Genomic DNA, 18,616 nt, shown 5'->3' on the forward strand with positions numbered 1-18,616 from the left:
ACAAGATCAAAGTCTGTTCTTGTCCCCAGGAGATTCAGGGCTGATGCTGCCTTGTGGAGAGGGAGGAAGGGAGGAAAGCCTACTATCTTTATCCAACAGCTGTCATCTTCTTTTCCATAGTTTCCTCTTCAGCCTCTATTCAGCACATTCCTCCTCCTCCTCCTTGTTACTGTAACCAGTAAACTTTTGTCAGAGCTTCAGGCACTAACATCTCTTGGCTAGGGAGCTCTCAGCAAGAGACCAGGCTGACTAGTATCCTGCTGGGCAGAGAGCAGATTCTGTAATACTCTGGAAAAGGACAAAGTGTCCAAGCAGCAAAGCTGCAACAATGGCTTTGCTGGAAAATGGACCCTGATTGCATCTGCCTTATCCATCTTGGTGGGGTTTTTTTTTTAATGAAGCTTGCTTAAAATAATGGCTTGATAGTAAAGTTGGCTTACATGGAAGATCCATCTGCCAGGCTGCTCACTTCTGTATCTTAGCCATTATCCTAAATGTCTTGAGTCCACTGCTTATCCATTTATTTTACATATGTACCTCTTCCAAGGCAGGGTGTTTTGGCTGCATGATAACCCTGTGAGGTGGATTAAACTGAGAGAAGGGACTTGCTCATCCAGAGACCTTCTTAGTCGAGTAGGGATTAGAAAACAGGCTTCCCACATCACTTTTACTGTTAAACCATGCTTTCTATGGTTTCTACTGGTTCAAATATATTTAAGATAGCACAGGAATAGTTGTCTTCAATATTATCTATTCACAAAAGCAGAAGACATTAGAACCAGATTAGAACTAGGGAGCCCACTTGCTTTTATAATCAAAACCTCAGGTCCTGTAGACCAAAAGCAGCCACTACATTAGAGCCAAATAGGTAGCATCCATCAAAAATCAATTAACCTGATTGCCAAAAGCCACATGGCACATATACTAAGTTCTCCGGTTTGATATACAGACAAGAATAGATTGTGGGTCAGTGTAGATGCTGGAGTCTATGCACACACATACACGCATGTGCCCAGCGTGACATCCTTTATCCTCAAACTGTTTCCTGCACTTCCAGCAGCAAAGGAGGCTTCCCTGAAAACAAGGCCTAAGACAAGAAGAGCTACGTTTGGAAGCACAGAGGGAATACACTTAAAAGCATGTTGTACAGAAATTGTAGTTTCCTCCATGAAGTTCTGTGAAGTACTGTGACTGTAGCTGCTCTGTCCTAGTTTCTAAACTTACCTGGGGCCTGGGCCAAGTCTCATTGGAAACTGAATTTCAGCAGGAGTATGTACGAACTGTAGACGTCTCCAGTCTTTGGGACCCAGATGCACCAACTGCAAACCATTCATCAACAACACACAAAAGCATGCAATTAATGAGGACACAGCACTCATGCGAAGCAAACCATTAGACTCGGGCTGCCTGTTGAGGATGAAGATGCTTTTGTTCAAGCAATTATAATATTTTGACTATAAAGAGCTACCATTTGATGCTATTAATAGGTGTGAAAATGTAGAACGCTGGCACGGGAAGGAGACTGGAACAATCAGTTTATGGCCTCAAAGAGTAAAAACTGAGGAAAATTTGGATGAATGAATGACAAAAATGAAGTCTCAAGAGAGCTAGACAATGTTATACATGGTCTTCAAATGGATAGAGTTGGGGCAGTCCCAAAACTTGGCTGAAGTAGAGAATGGTTTCATACTCCAGATTTTTAGAGTTCTTTTGAACCCAAATAACATATTCTATTGACAAGGGCTTAGGCCAGAGTCAAATGTAAAAGAAACCACTCATAAAATTGTTCCTTTTATATCTTTGCTCTCATGTTAAAGGAACTATAAGACAAACTACCCCATTCCTATTTAGGATGAAAACATCCATCTGGGGTGTGGTGCAAAGGGAGGCTTTAAACAAACAAACACACCCTTTCCTCCATGCCATTTTCCCAATGCAAATTGTTCCCCACACCTCCTGGCAAGAACTGTTGTTTGCTGAGGTGGTGGAGAGAGGAATACCAGCGTCCTATAGACACATGTATGTTTGGCCCTGCAGGGCAAGCAGCCATTCCAGGGGGATGACTTGTCTTGCAAAAAAGTGAAAGGATGGGATTTTTTACAAACTTCCCCTGCAGCAATGTGATCTCCCCACTCTCTCATGGCTGCCTTTAAGATTTCTATCAACAATGGCACACCATGCAGCATTCAAATACCTGAAAGACAGGAGATGTTAGTTTGGAATTGTTTATCCCATACATAAGAACAAAAGACCCTAAAAACTAAACATTACCTTCTGGTGGCATTTTCTTCGGTGGTGCTGAAGGAGGCGGCAGAGGTACTAAGGAAGTCACCCGAAACCCTGCTGGGAGAGTCTCTGCTGACCCACTAAGCATATTGATGCTGTGAAACTCTCGTGGTCGGAAACGTTTTCGCCAAGAAGGGGTCCGCCGAAAGCTCTTATCATCACCCTGTAGGGGAAGGGAAATTATGCTGTGCATCAAGCCAAGTGATCAGGCAGAGCAAGTAGAAGGGAAAAAAAGAGCTCATGCCCCCTTGTACTACAAAAAAGTGTAGCTCAGGGAGGCTGCAACAGCAGAATAATATCATTAATCCTGCATCAACGGAATGGACAGATGGAATGAAAAATACAGTGATCAAGAAAGCCTTTATTGCAAGCAAGCAAGCCTATGTAAGGACATGTTCAGACTATACCTGCATTGTAAAGCCTGATTGTATGAAAAGTCCCCAACATGAACATGTCTGAGGCCAGGCTCTTGGACCCTAGAACAACATGCCACAATACTAAGATTCCCTCCTCCTCCCAATATCAGGTGGTGAACAGAAGAACCTTTAGGAAGAATCAAGCCAGGAAGCCTGATAGGAAGATAGGAGTTTAATTCTTTTATGTTTAAAAATCAAGGATGGGGCTTTAAGAAACACGCAAGTAGTCAAATAATCATGAGGATTCTGTATCCTATTATCAGGTGAGTACTTATGTCAGTCTGCAGTAGAACTACCCTGAAAATCTCATTGGTCTATAAGGTGCCACTAGATTTGAATCTTGCTACCCTGTTACTGGTTTTGAAAAATCAATTATCACAACCCCTCATCCCCACATTCATTATATTCCAAAACCAAATGGCTCCTCTGTTGATAAGAAACTGCATATTAACAGAGCAAATAATCCCATCAAAATGAGCTTCCAGCCCACGGTTGTTGTTGTGTAATTGTGCATCTATTGTATGGCTGCCTGTATAGAATATGATGTTTGAAAAGCATCACAAAAGTCCCTACTAAAATCATGGCATGCATTTTATAATGATGAAACCTAGAACCTGTAGGCATCAATGCTAACCTGCTTTCAGAAATGGGCAGAGTCTTGAAGGCATCCAGTCTGTTCTTGAATAACCCCACTCTGCTCCAGCAATCTCCACAAAATATTTCCACGTGAAGACATTCATGTTACTAAGCTACTAAGAAACTATCAATGATAGCCCATCTCCAAGGTACCACAGCACCTTTTCACCTGTTGGTCTCCCTTGCTTATCCTAGATCAAGTTGCATACAAAGTATTTATCAAGGTTTGTTTGCTTGAACAAATTTGCTAGGCCATCTCCTACAGCTTGCACTTTTTACATTTTCTCCAAAGGTTAATTTTCAAAACCAAACAGGCATGTGACATCTTTATTTGTTTAACTTACATAACACCTCTTTACCATATTTAGTGCTCAAAGCAGTTTACAGCATACATATATGTGAACTGAATGGTTCCACCCAAAGATCAGAATGGTGAAGGAATTTTGTGACTGCTTTATTATATGCACCTGCATGTATCACAATTAGAGATGGGCACAAAACGGGGGAAAAAATGAACCCTGAGTTTCATGGTTCGTTGTGTTCCACGACACACGAACTTTCATGAAATTGTCCCATTTCGCAAAACAATTCATTAGGTTTGTGATTAATCAGATCCCGGGGCCTTACAATGATCCCCTTCATAACCAGAGATGCCAGACTCGCAGAGACTTCAGTAGGCTCTCCTCCAGCCACCCTCCAAGTAGTTCTCTTCAGACTTTCTTTGCTGACTTTTCCCTCCTGGCCTCCTGCTTTCTGCCGCTGCTGGAAGAAAAGTCAAGCAAAGCATATCTGCTTGGGTTTTCCTCTCTTCAGGTTCTCTTTGCTGACTTTTCCTTCCCGTCCTCCCACTGCTCTGACATGCCCTCTCCCCCCACCTCCAAGTTCTCGAAAGAAAAGCTGAGCATAGCGGATCTGCTCAAGATCTGCTCAAGATCTGCTCAAGCTCTGGGGAGCTTGGGGGCGGGGGTGGGAAGGCATGTCAGAGCAGCAGGTGGACGGGAGGTAGAGAGTCAGGGAAGGGTTCATGAAGCTGGCAAGCAGCGAGCAGCGGCAGAAAGAGCTGCTGAGGCTACCGCCACCGCTGCTACTCCACCACCCAGTTGATGAGGCCTGAGCTCTAGTGGAGTGGGCAGTGACTGGCACTAGGTAGGAAATGCCTGCTTGTTCATAAGATAATCGAATTGCAAATGTTATCCATCTCGAGAGGGATTGGGATGATATTATTTGGCCCTTACAGGACCAGGCATAGCAGACAAATAGATGTTGGACTTTCTGAAATGTTTGGTTCTTAGTTATATAATAAAGCTCTTCTAACATTGAGCTTGTATAGTGTCCATTCAGCTCCAGAGCTTGGTGAGAGAAAGAATACAGATAAGGTGATGCATTGGGACATGTGGAATCTACAGACTACCTTGGGGAGGAATTTCAAACTTGTATGCAAAATTATCTTTTTAGGATAAAATTGAGTGAAGGGTGGATCATTTCTGAGGGCTGTAAACTCCCCTACTCTTCTGGCTGGCATGATGGCAACCAGGAAGATTACTTTCCAAGAGAGGAGAGCTACAGTACAGGAGGCCATGGGTTCAAAAGGAGCTAGCATGAGTCTTGACAAGACTAATGATAGATTCCACTGCGGGACTAGAATGGACCTTGGGGGAAAGGTGTTGAGAAGCCCTTTCAAGAATTGTTTAGAAACATAGTGTGATAAAACAGTTTTACCATCTATTGGCTCATGGAAGGTGGATATGGATAAGACTAATAGCCCTTCTCCTAGTAGGGAGGCTAGATAATCTAGAATAGTGGAATGGAGAGTCTCCTTTCTGGGCAGCCCAGACAGCAAAATGGTTCCATTTGTGGCCGTATGAGATACTGGTAGAAATCTTGCAGGCATTTAATATGATTTGTGTTACTTCCTTGGAAAATTTTCCTCTGGGGATTGAGAATCATGCTGTCAGCCTGAGTCTTATCTCATCGTGGTGAAAAACCTGGCCTTTGAAGAGATCAGGTTTGGGTGGCAGATGTATGTATGCCATAGCGAGAGGGGTAGAGAACCATTCCTGTTGCCGCCAGAAGGGAGCTATTATGATACAATGCATTTTGAACTCCCAAACCCTGCACAGGACTTTGAGCAGGAAGGGAGTAGGGGAAAATGCATAAAAGAGTACATGGCCCGAAGGTATCTGAAAAGTGTCCCCTAGGGACCTGGGGTCGCTGCCCGCTATCATGTGGAAACTGTCTGCCTTGGCGTTGGAAGCTGAGGCAAACAGGTCAACCTAAGGAAAACCTCATTGCTGGAAGACTGGTAGGCTGCTGATGTTGTTGGAACATACTGAACATTTTTTGAAGCTCTTGATTATCTTTGTACTTTATTATTACTACATTAATAACTGCCAGGATGAAGATTTGAAACGGGCGAATTTGCTGGCTTCCCTTCGCAGTTATTACTCTTTACATAGAATTTTACTTGTTGGATCATCCTATGAAGAATTTTGAACTTTGATACATACTGCACCATTCAGAAAGATAGTATTTGAATTATAAAATTGGTTACTTGTTTAGACATTAATTTGTCATCTATAGGCACAAGCACTTTATATTTATATAAGAACATTTTTTATATAAGAAAATTGTTATATACTTGGCACTTTGTTTGTCTATTGCAAAAGTGTTTTTGATGTGTTACCTTTCACACATGTAACCATAACGGAATATATGCTTTTAAACATTACATATAAAGAGACTTTTTATAAATTGTATAAAATTACTTTTATTGTGGCATAAAATATTCTACATAGTAAGCATATCACGGCAATGGTTGTTTTTTGCATTTTGGTTCATTTACTGTGATACTCTCCTATTTTTACCAGATTGCAATAATTGCATAACCTTGGATAATGTTAACATGTGAAACTTCGCAACTTTTAATAAATTTGTTTAAATCCCACAGGTCCAAAATGGGCCTCACTCTCCTGTCTGTCTTAGGAACTAAAAAATATCTTGAGTGGAAACCCAACAAGGTGCCTTGTTCCTGGACTGCTTCTATTGTTCCCATTGACAGGAGATCAATTACTGACAAATCAAGTTCCTTTGGATAGTCCGAACAGGTTGTTGTTAGAGGGCTTAGAGAAAGAAGCTCTTTGAAATGTAATCTGTAGCCCCACTTAACAATGGCAAGGACCCAGGAATCATCAGTGATGTTCTGCCAAGCTGAAAAGAAGGGGCTCAGTCTATCATTGAAGCAGACAGTGGGGGGACCCTTTGGACTCATATAGTCACAAGAGAGATTTTTGTTCCACTTGTGAGGATCTTGGGAACTGAGATTGCCGTTGCTTGGGCCTAGATCTAGTAGGTCTCCTGGAATTCTGAGAACACGATGAGGAGTACAACCTCTGTAGATAGTATTGTTGCACAGAGTATCTTGGAATGCAGTAGTGCACTTGCTGCGGCTGTTATTGATGGTGCTGGTAACAGTACCTGTAAGAGGATGGTTGAGATGGTCTTGAGATGGTCCTGTGACCCTTAGTGATCTGGCCGTTTGTTGGTTCTTTTTCATTCGTGATAGAGATTCATCTTTGGATTCAGAACACAGTGGAGGCACTGGGAACCAAGAACTTGGATCCGACAGGGTCAGAAGCATAGATGAATGATCTTGAGAGGGGAAAGTGGCTACTTGCTATAGAAGGTGGAAGGGATCCTGCCAGCTTCCCAATTGGGATGATTGCGGAGTTGGCTGGGCCAACCATGGAACTGAGGAAGACAGAACAGTTTGTGTTGATCAGGGAGGTGTTGTAGGTATCATTTGTAGAACCAGAATTGGTATTTAGGATGGATCTGACATTGGAACGCTGACAGATCTGAGATTAGGTCCCCTATGCTGAACGTGTGAGATGGGGTGTAGGGTGGAGATGGCGTATGGGGAATAGCAATTGGGTTCTCCTCACGGATCAAGCTAACTGTGCAGGTTGGCGTGGTGTGTCTGCTTCCCCTATGGTAAGAGGTAGAAGTGGCTCACTTAGGGTGTTTGCTTTAAGTCTTCGCTTTTTCAGCCAGGGGCTTAGAAGTTGAGTGCTTGGTAGATGGGTGCCAACAGTGGTGCCATTCTGGAGTCATGGGCCTTGGGGCCAGCAAATGACTGGCAATTGGATCTGAGATCAGAACCAATAAGGTTCATGAATGGTGTCGGGATGGAGTCTTTGGAACTGGTGGACAATCAGATCCAGACATTGGTTCTTGCACGACAGATGTCTTTGCTGCTGGGCTGTCAGTGCTCAACTGCATCTTCTCCCATAAGGCAGCTTTTAGGCACACGGCCCTATCACTCCTGGCCTTAGGTGTGAAGCACTGGCAGTGGCGGCAGCCCATCACATTATGGGATTCACCCAAACAGATTATGCATAATTCGTGCTCGTCTGTGTCACACTTGGAGCATCTTTTGAATGCCTTCTGAGACACAATGATCGTTTGAAGAACAGGAAAATGATAAATGCAGGGAAAGGAAATAATCATCTCTCGACGGTGGCAAAAAAAGAACTGAGGGAATGAGGGGAGCTCTGCCTCACACCACCCTGTTTTGGTTGGAAAAGAGGCATGCATGTGTCATGAGGAGATGCTGCCCCTCGCAGGGTCCTAAAGCTTGACATCTCTCTCCGAGGCCAGCCTGCAACTGTGCAGTCCCAATGCAGGGACAACTATGAACAACAAGATTTCCTGGATATAACCTTTCAAGAGTCAAACTCCCTTCATCAGATACAAATCTGCAGACGAACACAGCTACTGATCTGAAACTTAACAAACGTGGGTTCATTTGTAAGTTGAGCACTGGGTGAAACAGTCACTGGACTCTTTGCCCTGTAGCCAGTTCAGCATGGATCATCTCAAAGTGTATTTTCAACATGCCAGTTTCCTTTTGAGAACAGATGTTCAGTTTCAATAATGCAAAGAGCTCAGCACCCAGCAAAATGGCTATATCCTAACCTATGGTTTCAGAAACTGACCCTATTTCACTATATGAATGCCCCTTTTATGATTCTAGAAATGTTCTAGGAATGTGAACGTTCCATTCCCCAAACTGAATAACCGTTATCAAGATAACTATAATGGTGAATTATTGCTAAGTAACACTCAGCTTTGACAACACTTCTGTGTCATATGCAAGTTAGTATATTCCTGAAGAATATTTATGAAATAATAGTGAGGGGCATGTAGTATAGTGAGATTGTAGCCTCTGTAGTATCTGCATTTGAAGACAAACTCAGGCCCAAGCAGAGATTCTTTTACCAGCTCCCGGGCATGTATTCTTAGATTTCCCTACTAAAATGTTTCTTAAAAATGTAGTAATTGCTTGCTAGCACTTCAGATGGGCCACTGTACCTTTAGCTGCCAAGGCATTTAATACTCCTTAGTTTTATTTATAAAATTTAAAATTTGCTAACAGTGTATAATACAACAATCCATTTAATCACATAAGTAGACACAGAAAGGTCATATTCAGAGTCAAATGAGAGCAAGCTTACAATCCTTCGCTCGTAAGGATTCTCACACTAATTTCTACAAAATCTCAGAAGAAATTAGAGTTCTGTAATGTTTAGGAGAAAAAATTCAAAATGGTGGCAAGGTTGGCACCTCACATCATTTCATATGGGAAGGGAGAAAATGCCACACAACAGAACACATTTCAGCTAATTAAAAACCAGATGATAAAGAAGTATACATTTTTAAAAAAACAGGCACAAAAAACAAATGTAGATTAGGTGTCATTCTTAGGTAGAACAATCATCCTTGGCAGACATTTTGGAAACAAAGGTTATGAAAGGAACAGAGCAAAGATTAACTAGAGCAAGTTAAAGAACCTGACAAAAGAATTGAAATTTTACAGGTTGTCCATTCCCAGGTGAAAAATGGAAATGCTTCCTGTAGAGGGAAAACCCTGCAATCACATACGCTGGATTGGCGTTTCAATTAGGTTTTCCACTTTGTGTGAAATTCTAGACTGTTAAGATATCTGGGTTCAAATACAGTCATAAAGCTAACAGGGTTGTGGTGAGTCTAAAATGTCACCCTGAGCTCCTTGGATGAATGGTGAAATAAAAAAAGATGTATCATCCACACTAATGAAGGCTGATTCCAATTTAGCACTTTAAATGTTAAACCATTCATTCAGGGGTCCCCAGTGTGGCGGCCCATGACCATCCTGGCATCTATCAACACCTTTCTCGGTGCCTGCCAACTGTTTTTTAAAAGTGGGTTGGGCAGGTGGGGCTTCTGCCCAGGAAGGCTTCTGATTGACCACTGAAGACCTGATTGGCTGTGCAGATATTTAAAAATGTTTTGGCAGCAGCTGTCATTACATCACTGCCCAAGTCAAAGTAAGCTGCATCTATACAAAAAACAAAACCATGTGTGCATTTTAAAGGGCATCCTGTTAAAGTTTCTGCCTCAAGTGTTGAAAAGTTAGTATTAGAGTTATGCATAACCTTACTCCCTAACATTCTACGGTTGGCTCTGCCTCCTGCAGCAGGCATTTTGCATTTTCCCGAGCTTGCACCCACCACCCCATGTTAGAATTTGAAAGGTGCCTGCAGGCTCTAAAAGGCTGGGAATCCCTATATTAGTTCATCCAGAAAGGACAAACCAACCACACACAGACGCACATACATATATACACCTACACCACACCCATTTAAATTAGGACCAGTAACAGCAAACTGGCTGAGTCTTAACGATCATGAACAATGAAAGTCAGCTTCATCAGAACTTCTCAGCAAAATTCTTATTATCTCTGAGAACAGGCCATTATCTGTGCCTGTTAAAAATACCAGGAAATTAGTGCTGTTGTGCAACTCACCAGATACATTTTGGCCCCCTGAATGAGGGGGGCCTTTTGGTTCTCCTGAATGAGAAGACATAATGTACTCTCTACAGCTACAACATTTTGGCCCAGGTTCTTCACCCGACACTGCCATTCTCCTTGTGATCTAGTTCGTTTTCCCTTCCACTTTCACTGACAGCAGCAGGATGGCTTTCTGGGTGGTTTGGCCACACAAACTGTAATCCCTCAACTGCCAAACTCCTCCTTTCCAGGACTAAAGTTAAGCTGCATCCACATAGCAAGAGTTGTCTGTTGTGTACCTGCTGCTGTTGCAAGCCAATTGCATTGGCGATGGAGCATCCACATGGGAGTTCTGTGTACTTTCCTGCATCAGTAGGCTTTTTCAGGGCTTAGCTATAGCAATATAATTTTTAAAAAATCAAACTGCCCTTTATGGGTATGCAGGGGAAATGGTGGCCTTTGAAAATAAGAACTTTCCCACCCAGACAGCATGCTAACAAGCTTGGACTGCGTTTCTCCCCCCGCCCCCCAAATATCATAGTAAAGCAGGTTTGAGAAAGAGTGGACTAAGAACAGGGAAAAACTGGAAAATATGAAAGATTAAAGGACACTGCTGTATGGATGCTCCCCAAAACAGCATTTAACTTCGGATGTAAACGTAGAGGGAAAAGCAGAGGGGGGAAAAGCAGAGGAAAACATTCTGTCAAAGTAGCCATGTATAGATTTATATGTAGAAGAGCACGATATTTAGGGTGAAACATTGAAGGGGGCCTGGATTTTCAGCTGACAATCTCCAGCATTTGGCTAATTAAACAGGTTCCCCTCCAAATATCTTCTTTCTTGCTGCCCCTACAAGGAAAGAGCCCAGAATAGACTGATGGTACTGATCCTGATGCCATGGGATCTTTAAGTTCATGCATTGGTACAGTAGTTGGAAAGGAGGCTCATGTGCAGACTCTGACAAAGGGGTTGCTGCCAAAAGATTTGCCAGACCAATTACTTACGAAATCTATCTTTCTTCATAGATTTTATGCATTCATAATTATGTTATGTATTTTTCCAATCTAGTGTCTTGCTACTTTGACAGCTCTGGTTTCTAGTTGCTTTTAAATGTATTTCTACTGCTTTTATATTGTGTATGGGTTGTGACAATACTGACCGTGACAGGCCAATAGTCCTGATTCAGACCATTGTTCAACTGTCTGTCCAATCACAGGCTCTCCCTAACTTACTGCATTTGCTTGTGAGGGTCACCTCCCATCCCTCCTCCCTGCTGTAGCCCACGAAAGGAAACCTCCAAAAGCCAAGGGGGGAGGGGAAGCTGTTGCAAACAGCTGCAGCCTCAGGAGTGGTTGGGGTCCACTGTGATTTTCTGGTTCTGATGGGCTTTGTTAGTTCTTTTAGGGAGGCTTTGGATCAGTAGTTGCTCTTTGTGTGTTTGGCATTGGCTTTCCTGCCCTGGAAAAAGCATTGGATTCCCCCCCCCTCAAAGGAAACAACGGAGAGTGGCTGGGGGCACCATGTTCAGGGGCCCATGGAATTGGACCGGTTGACCCAATTTTCTTGAAATGACACCCAGCCCACACTCCGCTGTAATTTTGGTGTAGTTTCCTCAAAAAATATTCCTCATCTCCCAGAAAGATTCCCCCATGGGGAATAATGGAGCCAAATAGATTCAGATTCCCAGGAAAAAAAATCCAAATACTAAACTGGTATTTTGAGACCAAAATATCAGGAATACATTTATTGGATTCTTGATAGCCACATCTGAAAAATACTGATTTTTTTTAGTGGGCATCCCTACACAATTATATGAATTTATTTCCTACAGCGATGATCTTCTGTATAAGAAAATAGGTTGTGATTGAAGCAGCCTTCAAACTACGTCTCTGCTGCTTCATCCTGCAAATTAAGCCTTGTTCTTTGGTGTTAAGGCTGGGTAGATCCTTCAGGAGATTACTGTGCCCAGTTTTGATTTTGGAAAGACAATTAGCACACTCTAAGTGCTTTGCCAATAACAACTGTGTGATTCCAGGAACATCTCCTTAGTCATGAATAATTTATAAGCTAATTTCAGCATGCAGTTTCCTATCTTAGGCTGGAGGAACTTCCTCCAGTCAAAGACACTCTTCAATTGGAGGAAGAGCTATTTAAGTTGGAGGCAGTCTCTTTAGGCTGGAAAAATCCTTCAAACTTTGCTTAGTAGAATCATAGAATACAGACCAATGTCATGTAGCTTCACCCAAGATAACAGAATAGCTTGCTGACAATGCTAGGGGTTTTGATAAAGAATGCAATTAGTAGAACCACTTGAACTCAAAAGTATTTCAGGATATACACTTCATAAGGGAGGAGTGTTCTATCTGCTTTGGAACTTATCCTTTCCACATAGATTGTCATAAAACAGTTGGAACTGTCCCAGAAGGACATGTACCTTAGATTCCATAGTGAAGGAATGAATGACACTATGAATTTAAGTATATGCCATCCAGAGAAAGCAGAGTGGAAAATTCCTGGGAATCAAAATATACAGATATCAAACTGTTCCTGCTGATAGTAGAATCAAAATGTCCAAAACATTAAAGTTTAAAACCACTTTAAAAGTTATTACAATTGAAATATAGGGTATAATCTTAATCTTTCAAACCCCTAGTTAATAAATTTGAAAGAGGATTGTTTGTTTTATAGAGAGTCACGACTCAGACAGCAGAAGATGAAAATCACCCAAAGTACTTTATTTTTATTTATTTTTTTAAAAACTCATTTTGGGGCTTGACAGTGGATTACCTGGTGTTGGCCACACTACCTAGATAAGTGCTTCAAGTGCCACATGGAGCATTACTGCTTGAGCCACTGGGTGGTGGTGGAGTGGCTACTTGTAAAAGTTCTATTTGCTCCATATATAGTTGTGTACAGTTTTTGGTGCTTCAGATTTTTCTTCATGGCTATACTTTTGATAATATAGGCTTCACCTCAATGGATTCCCTTCATGATTCTGGTTGTAGAAATGCAGGGAAGCTTTGCAGGTACACTTACCTTTTCAAAGTCTGCCTCTTCTGTTATATGTGATGATCCCACCATGACTGCTTTTAAATGTCATGTTATTTTAAGGATTTCATGAGAAACAGGATCTTGAACTCTTTCTTCTTTCCAAGGCATGGAAGGACCAGATATACTAAATCTGACAGCTTTCGGTGTTGGTGAGGCATGTGCAAAACTGCCCTCAAGGGTTAGGTCTATCTCCATTGTTTTTCCGTTTAATATACTCCTGAACAGACCATGAAGAATGGGTGCAAATCCACACCTCATTCTGATCCCTGTTCCTAGATTAATGTGTCATATCTGGATCCTTCAAAAGAAGAAGCTGTTTCACTCGTTATCCAGAACCAGACCCGGGGTTTGCCACCAAGTGTAAACCTAACAATAAGATGCACACCTGTCTGCAAATATGTGCTGGTTTCATTCATACTTCATACTTTTAGCTGCTCATGAAACCAACACTGAGTGCAGATGTACAAAAAATAAAATGTCAAGAATTTGTGGGAAAGTATGAGCAAGCAAAAAGAAAATGCTGGACTCTTTCTTTGACCATGTTTTCACTCAACACCTTCTACTAACATTGCTTCTCTCTAGCCTGTCTGCTCCTGATGGTACTCTGTGAATCCAAATAAGTCCAGGTTGGGGGGTGGGGGAAGGAATAGCTAGGAAGAAGCAACTGTGGAAGGTGGGAGAATTTTACTTTCCCTTCTGTTCACCTATACTGCACTTCAAATCTGTCTGTTCCTCCTACTCACCCATCTTTATAGGAGCTTAGAAATGTCTCACGTTGGACTGTGCCACTTCCACACTCTAATCTGCTCCCTATTTCTCACTTTCAGGAGTACTTACAGAACAGTTAGCATTCCCTTTAGCTGTGAAACAACAAACATTGCAGAAGGCTTTATGGCTCCTTTCCCCACTTTTCCTCTCTTGGCCCACCGTGCTCCAAGGGGACGTGTGTTCAGATTCTTTTACTGGATAAATTAAATATGCTCATGCAGAACTGGCATCTGAAGTGAAATGGTCTCCGATCCCCAAGTTTAAAGAAACCCTTCAGTGTATTCTCAGTCCAGCATTTGTATTTATTGACTGAATAACATAGGTATTTTAGTACAGCAAGCAGTGTGACATTGTTTCACAAAGCAAACAAATATTATACTCCCCAGAGCAACTGGATTGTGGAAACTCTGATAGCCGGCCATCATAAAGTTGAGAAGGAGAGCAGCTCCATACTTCATGGGGTTGGATGACAGGTAGTGGTAACAGATGAGGACTATGAGGTCCCAAAGGAAGGCAACATCACTGGTCTTCAGATCTTTGTCCAGAGCAGTATGAAACAGTGTTGTTCCTATCACTTCTTAGTGAGTGGATTCCATGGTATACAGACTGAGGATTTGTCTACATATAGACTTGCAGCATTTTGACTAATGGGATGAATTTAGATTATATTAAACTATGTGGCTGCTCAGACTTTGTTTAGCTCTATCCAACTGATAAAGTTTTAAGCTAAACTAAAGAAGAAATGATATCCTGCTTCCTAAAAAAAAGAGCAAGTTAGTTTGTTACCAATGACCTAGTATCTGGCAAGTAGGATTTCCTTGAAAATTAACAAGAAAAGGAAACAGCATAGGCTCTGCTACAACAACCCGTTTTCCACAAGGAATGAAAGAGGGACCCCATCTTTGCAATCTGGAATCTCCCTGAGCAGCATGCCTACATTTTATTTTTTCCCTGCACAGAACTTGAGCACTACAATGTTCCATTTATGAAAGATAACTACAATGCCAGCCATATTTCCAGTACTGCATTTGTTTTGTCAATTTCTTACCCAATACCATGTGCCCCAAATTTCTCAAATTCCCAACATGATTTAGTCAGAGCATAGTACTTGGTACTCACATCATCAAGCCTTCTATCAGTGCCCAAGGCAAGCAGATTGTTGAATTCTCTCTCCATCACCTGCCGTGCCTGGAAATAACATTAGATAAGACTACAGTAAAGGTCTATCAAAAGGAAGCAACTTACACTAACACTAGGAACATTATAGTTATAGGAAATCATCAAGCATTTCCTAAAAGCTGCTTTGCCTTCTTGGAACATACCTGAACTTTAAGCATTTTTAAAATATATAAACATCAGAACATCTATGAACGTTACTTAAGGCTAGCATCAATTGTAAAGAACCTTCAGCATGCACAGGGAGCCGAACTGCAAACACACAATAAAAATGAATGCTTCTTGTTACCAATGCAGCTGAGCAAATAGGTTTACTCCTTGCTGTCCCTACAGATGAGATTCAGTGTGCATAAGTGTAATATGATGCACACTGGAACATAAAATCCCAACTTCAAGTATATGCTAGTGAGCTCTGAACTTGCTGACATTGGGAGGGAAGGAGACCTTTGGACATAGGGGATAGCTCAATGAAAGTGTCAATCCAGTGTGCCACAGCAGTGAAAAGGCAAACTCTTTACTGAGAATTATTAGGAAAGGGATTGAAAATAAAGCAGCCAATATTGTAATTCCCTGTATAGATCTATGGTGTGGTCTCATTTGGAATAGTCTATGCAGTTCTGGTCAACATATCTCAAAAAGGATATCACAGAGCTGGAAAAAGTACAAATGACGGCAACCAAGATGATTAAGGGGTTGGCACCTTTCATGTGAGGAAAAGCTGAAGAGTATAGGACTTTTTAGTTTAGAAAAGAGATACTTAAGGGGGTCCATGATAGAGATTTATAGAATTATGCACAGGGTAGGGGGAGTGGAACTTTTAACTTTTATTAGAACTTCAGGGCATCCAGCAAAGTTGATGTGCAGTAGGTCCATGATGGACAAAAGGAAATACTTCTTCACATGACGAATGATGAATAATTAAAATGTGGAATTTGCCAGGGGATGCAATGATGTCCACAGGAACAGGCAGCTTTAAAAAGGGATTAGACAGATTCATGGAGGATGGGTCACTAGCTGTGGCGACTCAAGGGAATGGTCCACATTCAGAGGCAGTATGAATACCAATGCCAGGAGACAACATCAGGGGAACACTTCAGCCTTTATGCACTGTTATTGACCTTCCAGAATAACTGGTTGACCACTGTGTTAAGACAGGATGCTGGACTAGATGGAACACTGGTCTGATCCAAGTTTCAGCAGGGTTTGTTTTATGTTTTTAAGTGCCCTATCAATGTCTATGCATGGGTTGTGAAGGAGGGATGAGTCATGGCAGCACTAGGAGACAAAAGGCTGTTGACTGGATCACTTACTCAGTGTTTCAGATTCTGGCATCTTGTTCTCCCACCTCTTCAAGCTGGAGGTAGGAAGCCAGTGTTAATGCACAGATTTAGGTGGCATGACTCAAGACACAGAGCTACTTTGCACTGTCTGGTTGTGATCAAAAGATGTGTGAGAAAAACAGGTATTTTCTTTCATTTCAAAAGGGAGAGAGAGTCTGAGGGAGACATTGGGAGAAAGTTTTTGGTAGTGAAGGGGTAGTGAAATTTTTGTAGTAAATTTATTGAATGGGAACATCTGAATGGAAAGTTAGTGTTGAGGTGTATCTGGGTAAGATGTAGATATTTTGTGATAGATGAATTGATAATTGATTTGAGAGGGAAATGAATAATCTCTGTGGGAAAACTAATTGAAAGGAGAAAGGCTTTAGAAATTTGATATTTGTGGCTTACTCCGCCTACATCTTGCAGTCAGTTTGTGATCATAGGCAAGACACATGCCTCCATCTAATACAGCATCCTACTTTGAACAGTGACTAGCCACATGCCTTTGGAAAGTTTACACCAGAATAACCTCTCCAGTTTGTTATAAACATCTGGTGTTCTAAGGTAGGTCACCTTTGAACCTGGAGATTCTATTTTGCTATCTTGACTGATGAAAGGGGATTCCATAGGTTTGGCTTTGGTGGGACAGGTACAAGGAAGTATAGGTAGGTGGAGTGTAGTAGAGGGGAAATGTGGTTGAAATAGATTAACGTGATTTGTAGAACCCTTACTTGTTCAAGGCACAAACTGTCACACATCCAAACAAACAGGAATTCTCCAGTTTTTTTCAAATGGGACTGATTTCAATTGATATATTGTTTGATTTTTTTCATGTTCTCAGAAATTTCATTAATTACATGGCAGATACAAGACTCAAAGACAGACGACATATGTGACATTTGTCCTGGAATATCAGGGTACATTTCTTCTTACCTGAGTGTTTTGAGTAGGTATTTGTAATACAAGTGCCAGACTATTATGATCAAAATTCTCATCCAAAGCTATGAGTGCCCCATGGACTCCACTTTCAATGATGTTGTTGGCATATTCTCTAAGTCCAATGGACTGAATCCAGTGAATGACTTGATCATTGGTCCAGACTAACACATCTAGAAGACAGTGTGGCCATAGATTCAGGAAAGATAAAACTACCATTGAGAACAGTTTTCAAGTCCCCATAAACAGCCTAAGATAGAAAAAACTACTGTGGAAGGATAGTTGAAGATTGTTTTATAAATAATGTTAAATGATATTGCTCCTAGAACTAATCACATGACACACACACACACAGATATATGGGTCTGTGTGCACATACACAATTCACATGTATAGAGCACGGATCTGATTGCATCCACTAGCTCTACCTCTCACTTAAGCATATTTATCCACACATTGATCCCCACACTGGCACAGGTCCTATATGCATCTGAATTGTATACACACAGATTCCCAACCACATAACTGGGAACATTTATTTTCCAAAGTTTCTAATCGCACAAAAAGAACTTATAAAATATAGAGGTATTTATAGCAGAAACAGTAGGCACAGTGCCACACTGTGCACTAGACACATTGTCTGTACATATGCTTTTGGCTTTTAAAAATCCTTTTGACATCCCATACCTAGTATCATCACATTGCATTTATAGTTAATATATTACTGTAAGAATAGTATAATTACTGTTAACAGCATACTGTCACTCCAGATCACACCAAAAATATAAAGAAACAAAACAAAATCCCAAGGGCTACAAGTTTTACTGATCCAGAGGAGTTTTACTGAGTATATCAATTAACAAAAGCCAATGGCTTGGATCCTATGAGTGAGTTCTATGCAGGCTAGATAGTCTCTGTTGTGCATTATTTTTCCACTACAACTTCTGTATGACCAAGTTCAATAGTTTTCAATGGGCCTTCATGAAAATGGAATTGCTGTTGGAAGAGGAAGAGCATTTCACAGCAGCAACGATCTAGGATGCATGGAACTCGCTCATAGGATCCAAGCCTTAAAATCTGCCCTCATTAATCAACACTATGCAGACTGCCTAGACATGCTGACATAGACATTTGTATAATTCTGTACAAATGTGTTGGAAAAAAAATTGTTCTCCTGTCAATTTGTACTCTGCATT

General features: G+C 41.4%; 1 protein-coding gene across 6 annotated transcripts in view; it reads right to left on the reverse strand.

Moving 5' to 3' along the window:
• The window catches only part of PPFIA4 (PTPRF interacting protein alpha 4), a 194,075-nt gene that overhangs the window by 1,535 nt on the left and 173,924 nt on the right, over positions 1-18,616 (reverse strand). For 3 of the 6 annotated variants that reach the window (XM_054979371.1, XM_054979372.1, XM_054979377.1), the window contains exons 26-29: positions 17,418-17,593; positions 15,106-15,174; positions 2,272-2,449; positions 1,225-1,319 (exon numbers count right to left, since the gene is read on the reverse strand). In XM_054979371.1, the coding sequence (XP_054835346.1) occupies positions 1,261-1,319; positions 2,272-2,449; positions 15,106-15,174; positions 17,418-17,593 (482 nt within the window). In that variant the 3' untranslated portion in view covers positions 1,225-1,260. Of the gene's footprint in view, positions 1-1,224; positions 1,320-2,271; positions 2,450-14,267; positions 14,631-15,105; positions 15,175-16,472; positions 16,517-17,417; positions 17,594-18,616 lie in introns of those variants that run through there. The other 3 variants (XM_054979374.1, XM_054979375.1, XM_054979376.1) reach the window with 3 other exon arrangements.

Source organism: Eublepharis macularius, chromosome 5, assembly GCF_028583425.1.
Source record: "Eublepharis macularius isolate TG4126 chromosome 5, MPM_Emac_v1.0, whole genome shotgun sequence".
NCBI lineage: Eukaryota > Metazoa > Chordata > Lepidosauria > Squamata > Eublepharidae > Eublepharis > Eublepharis macularius.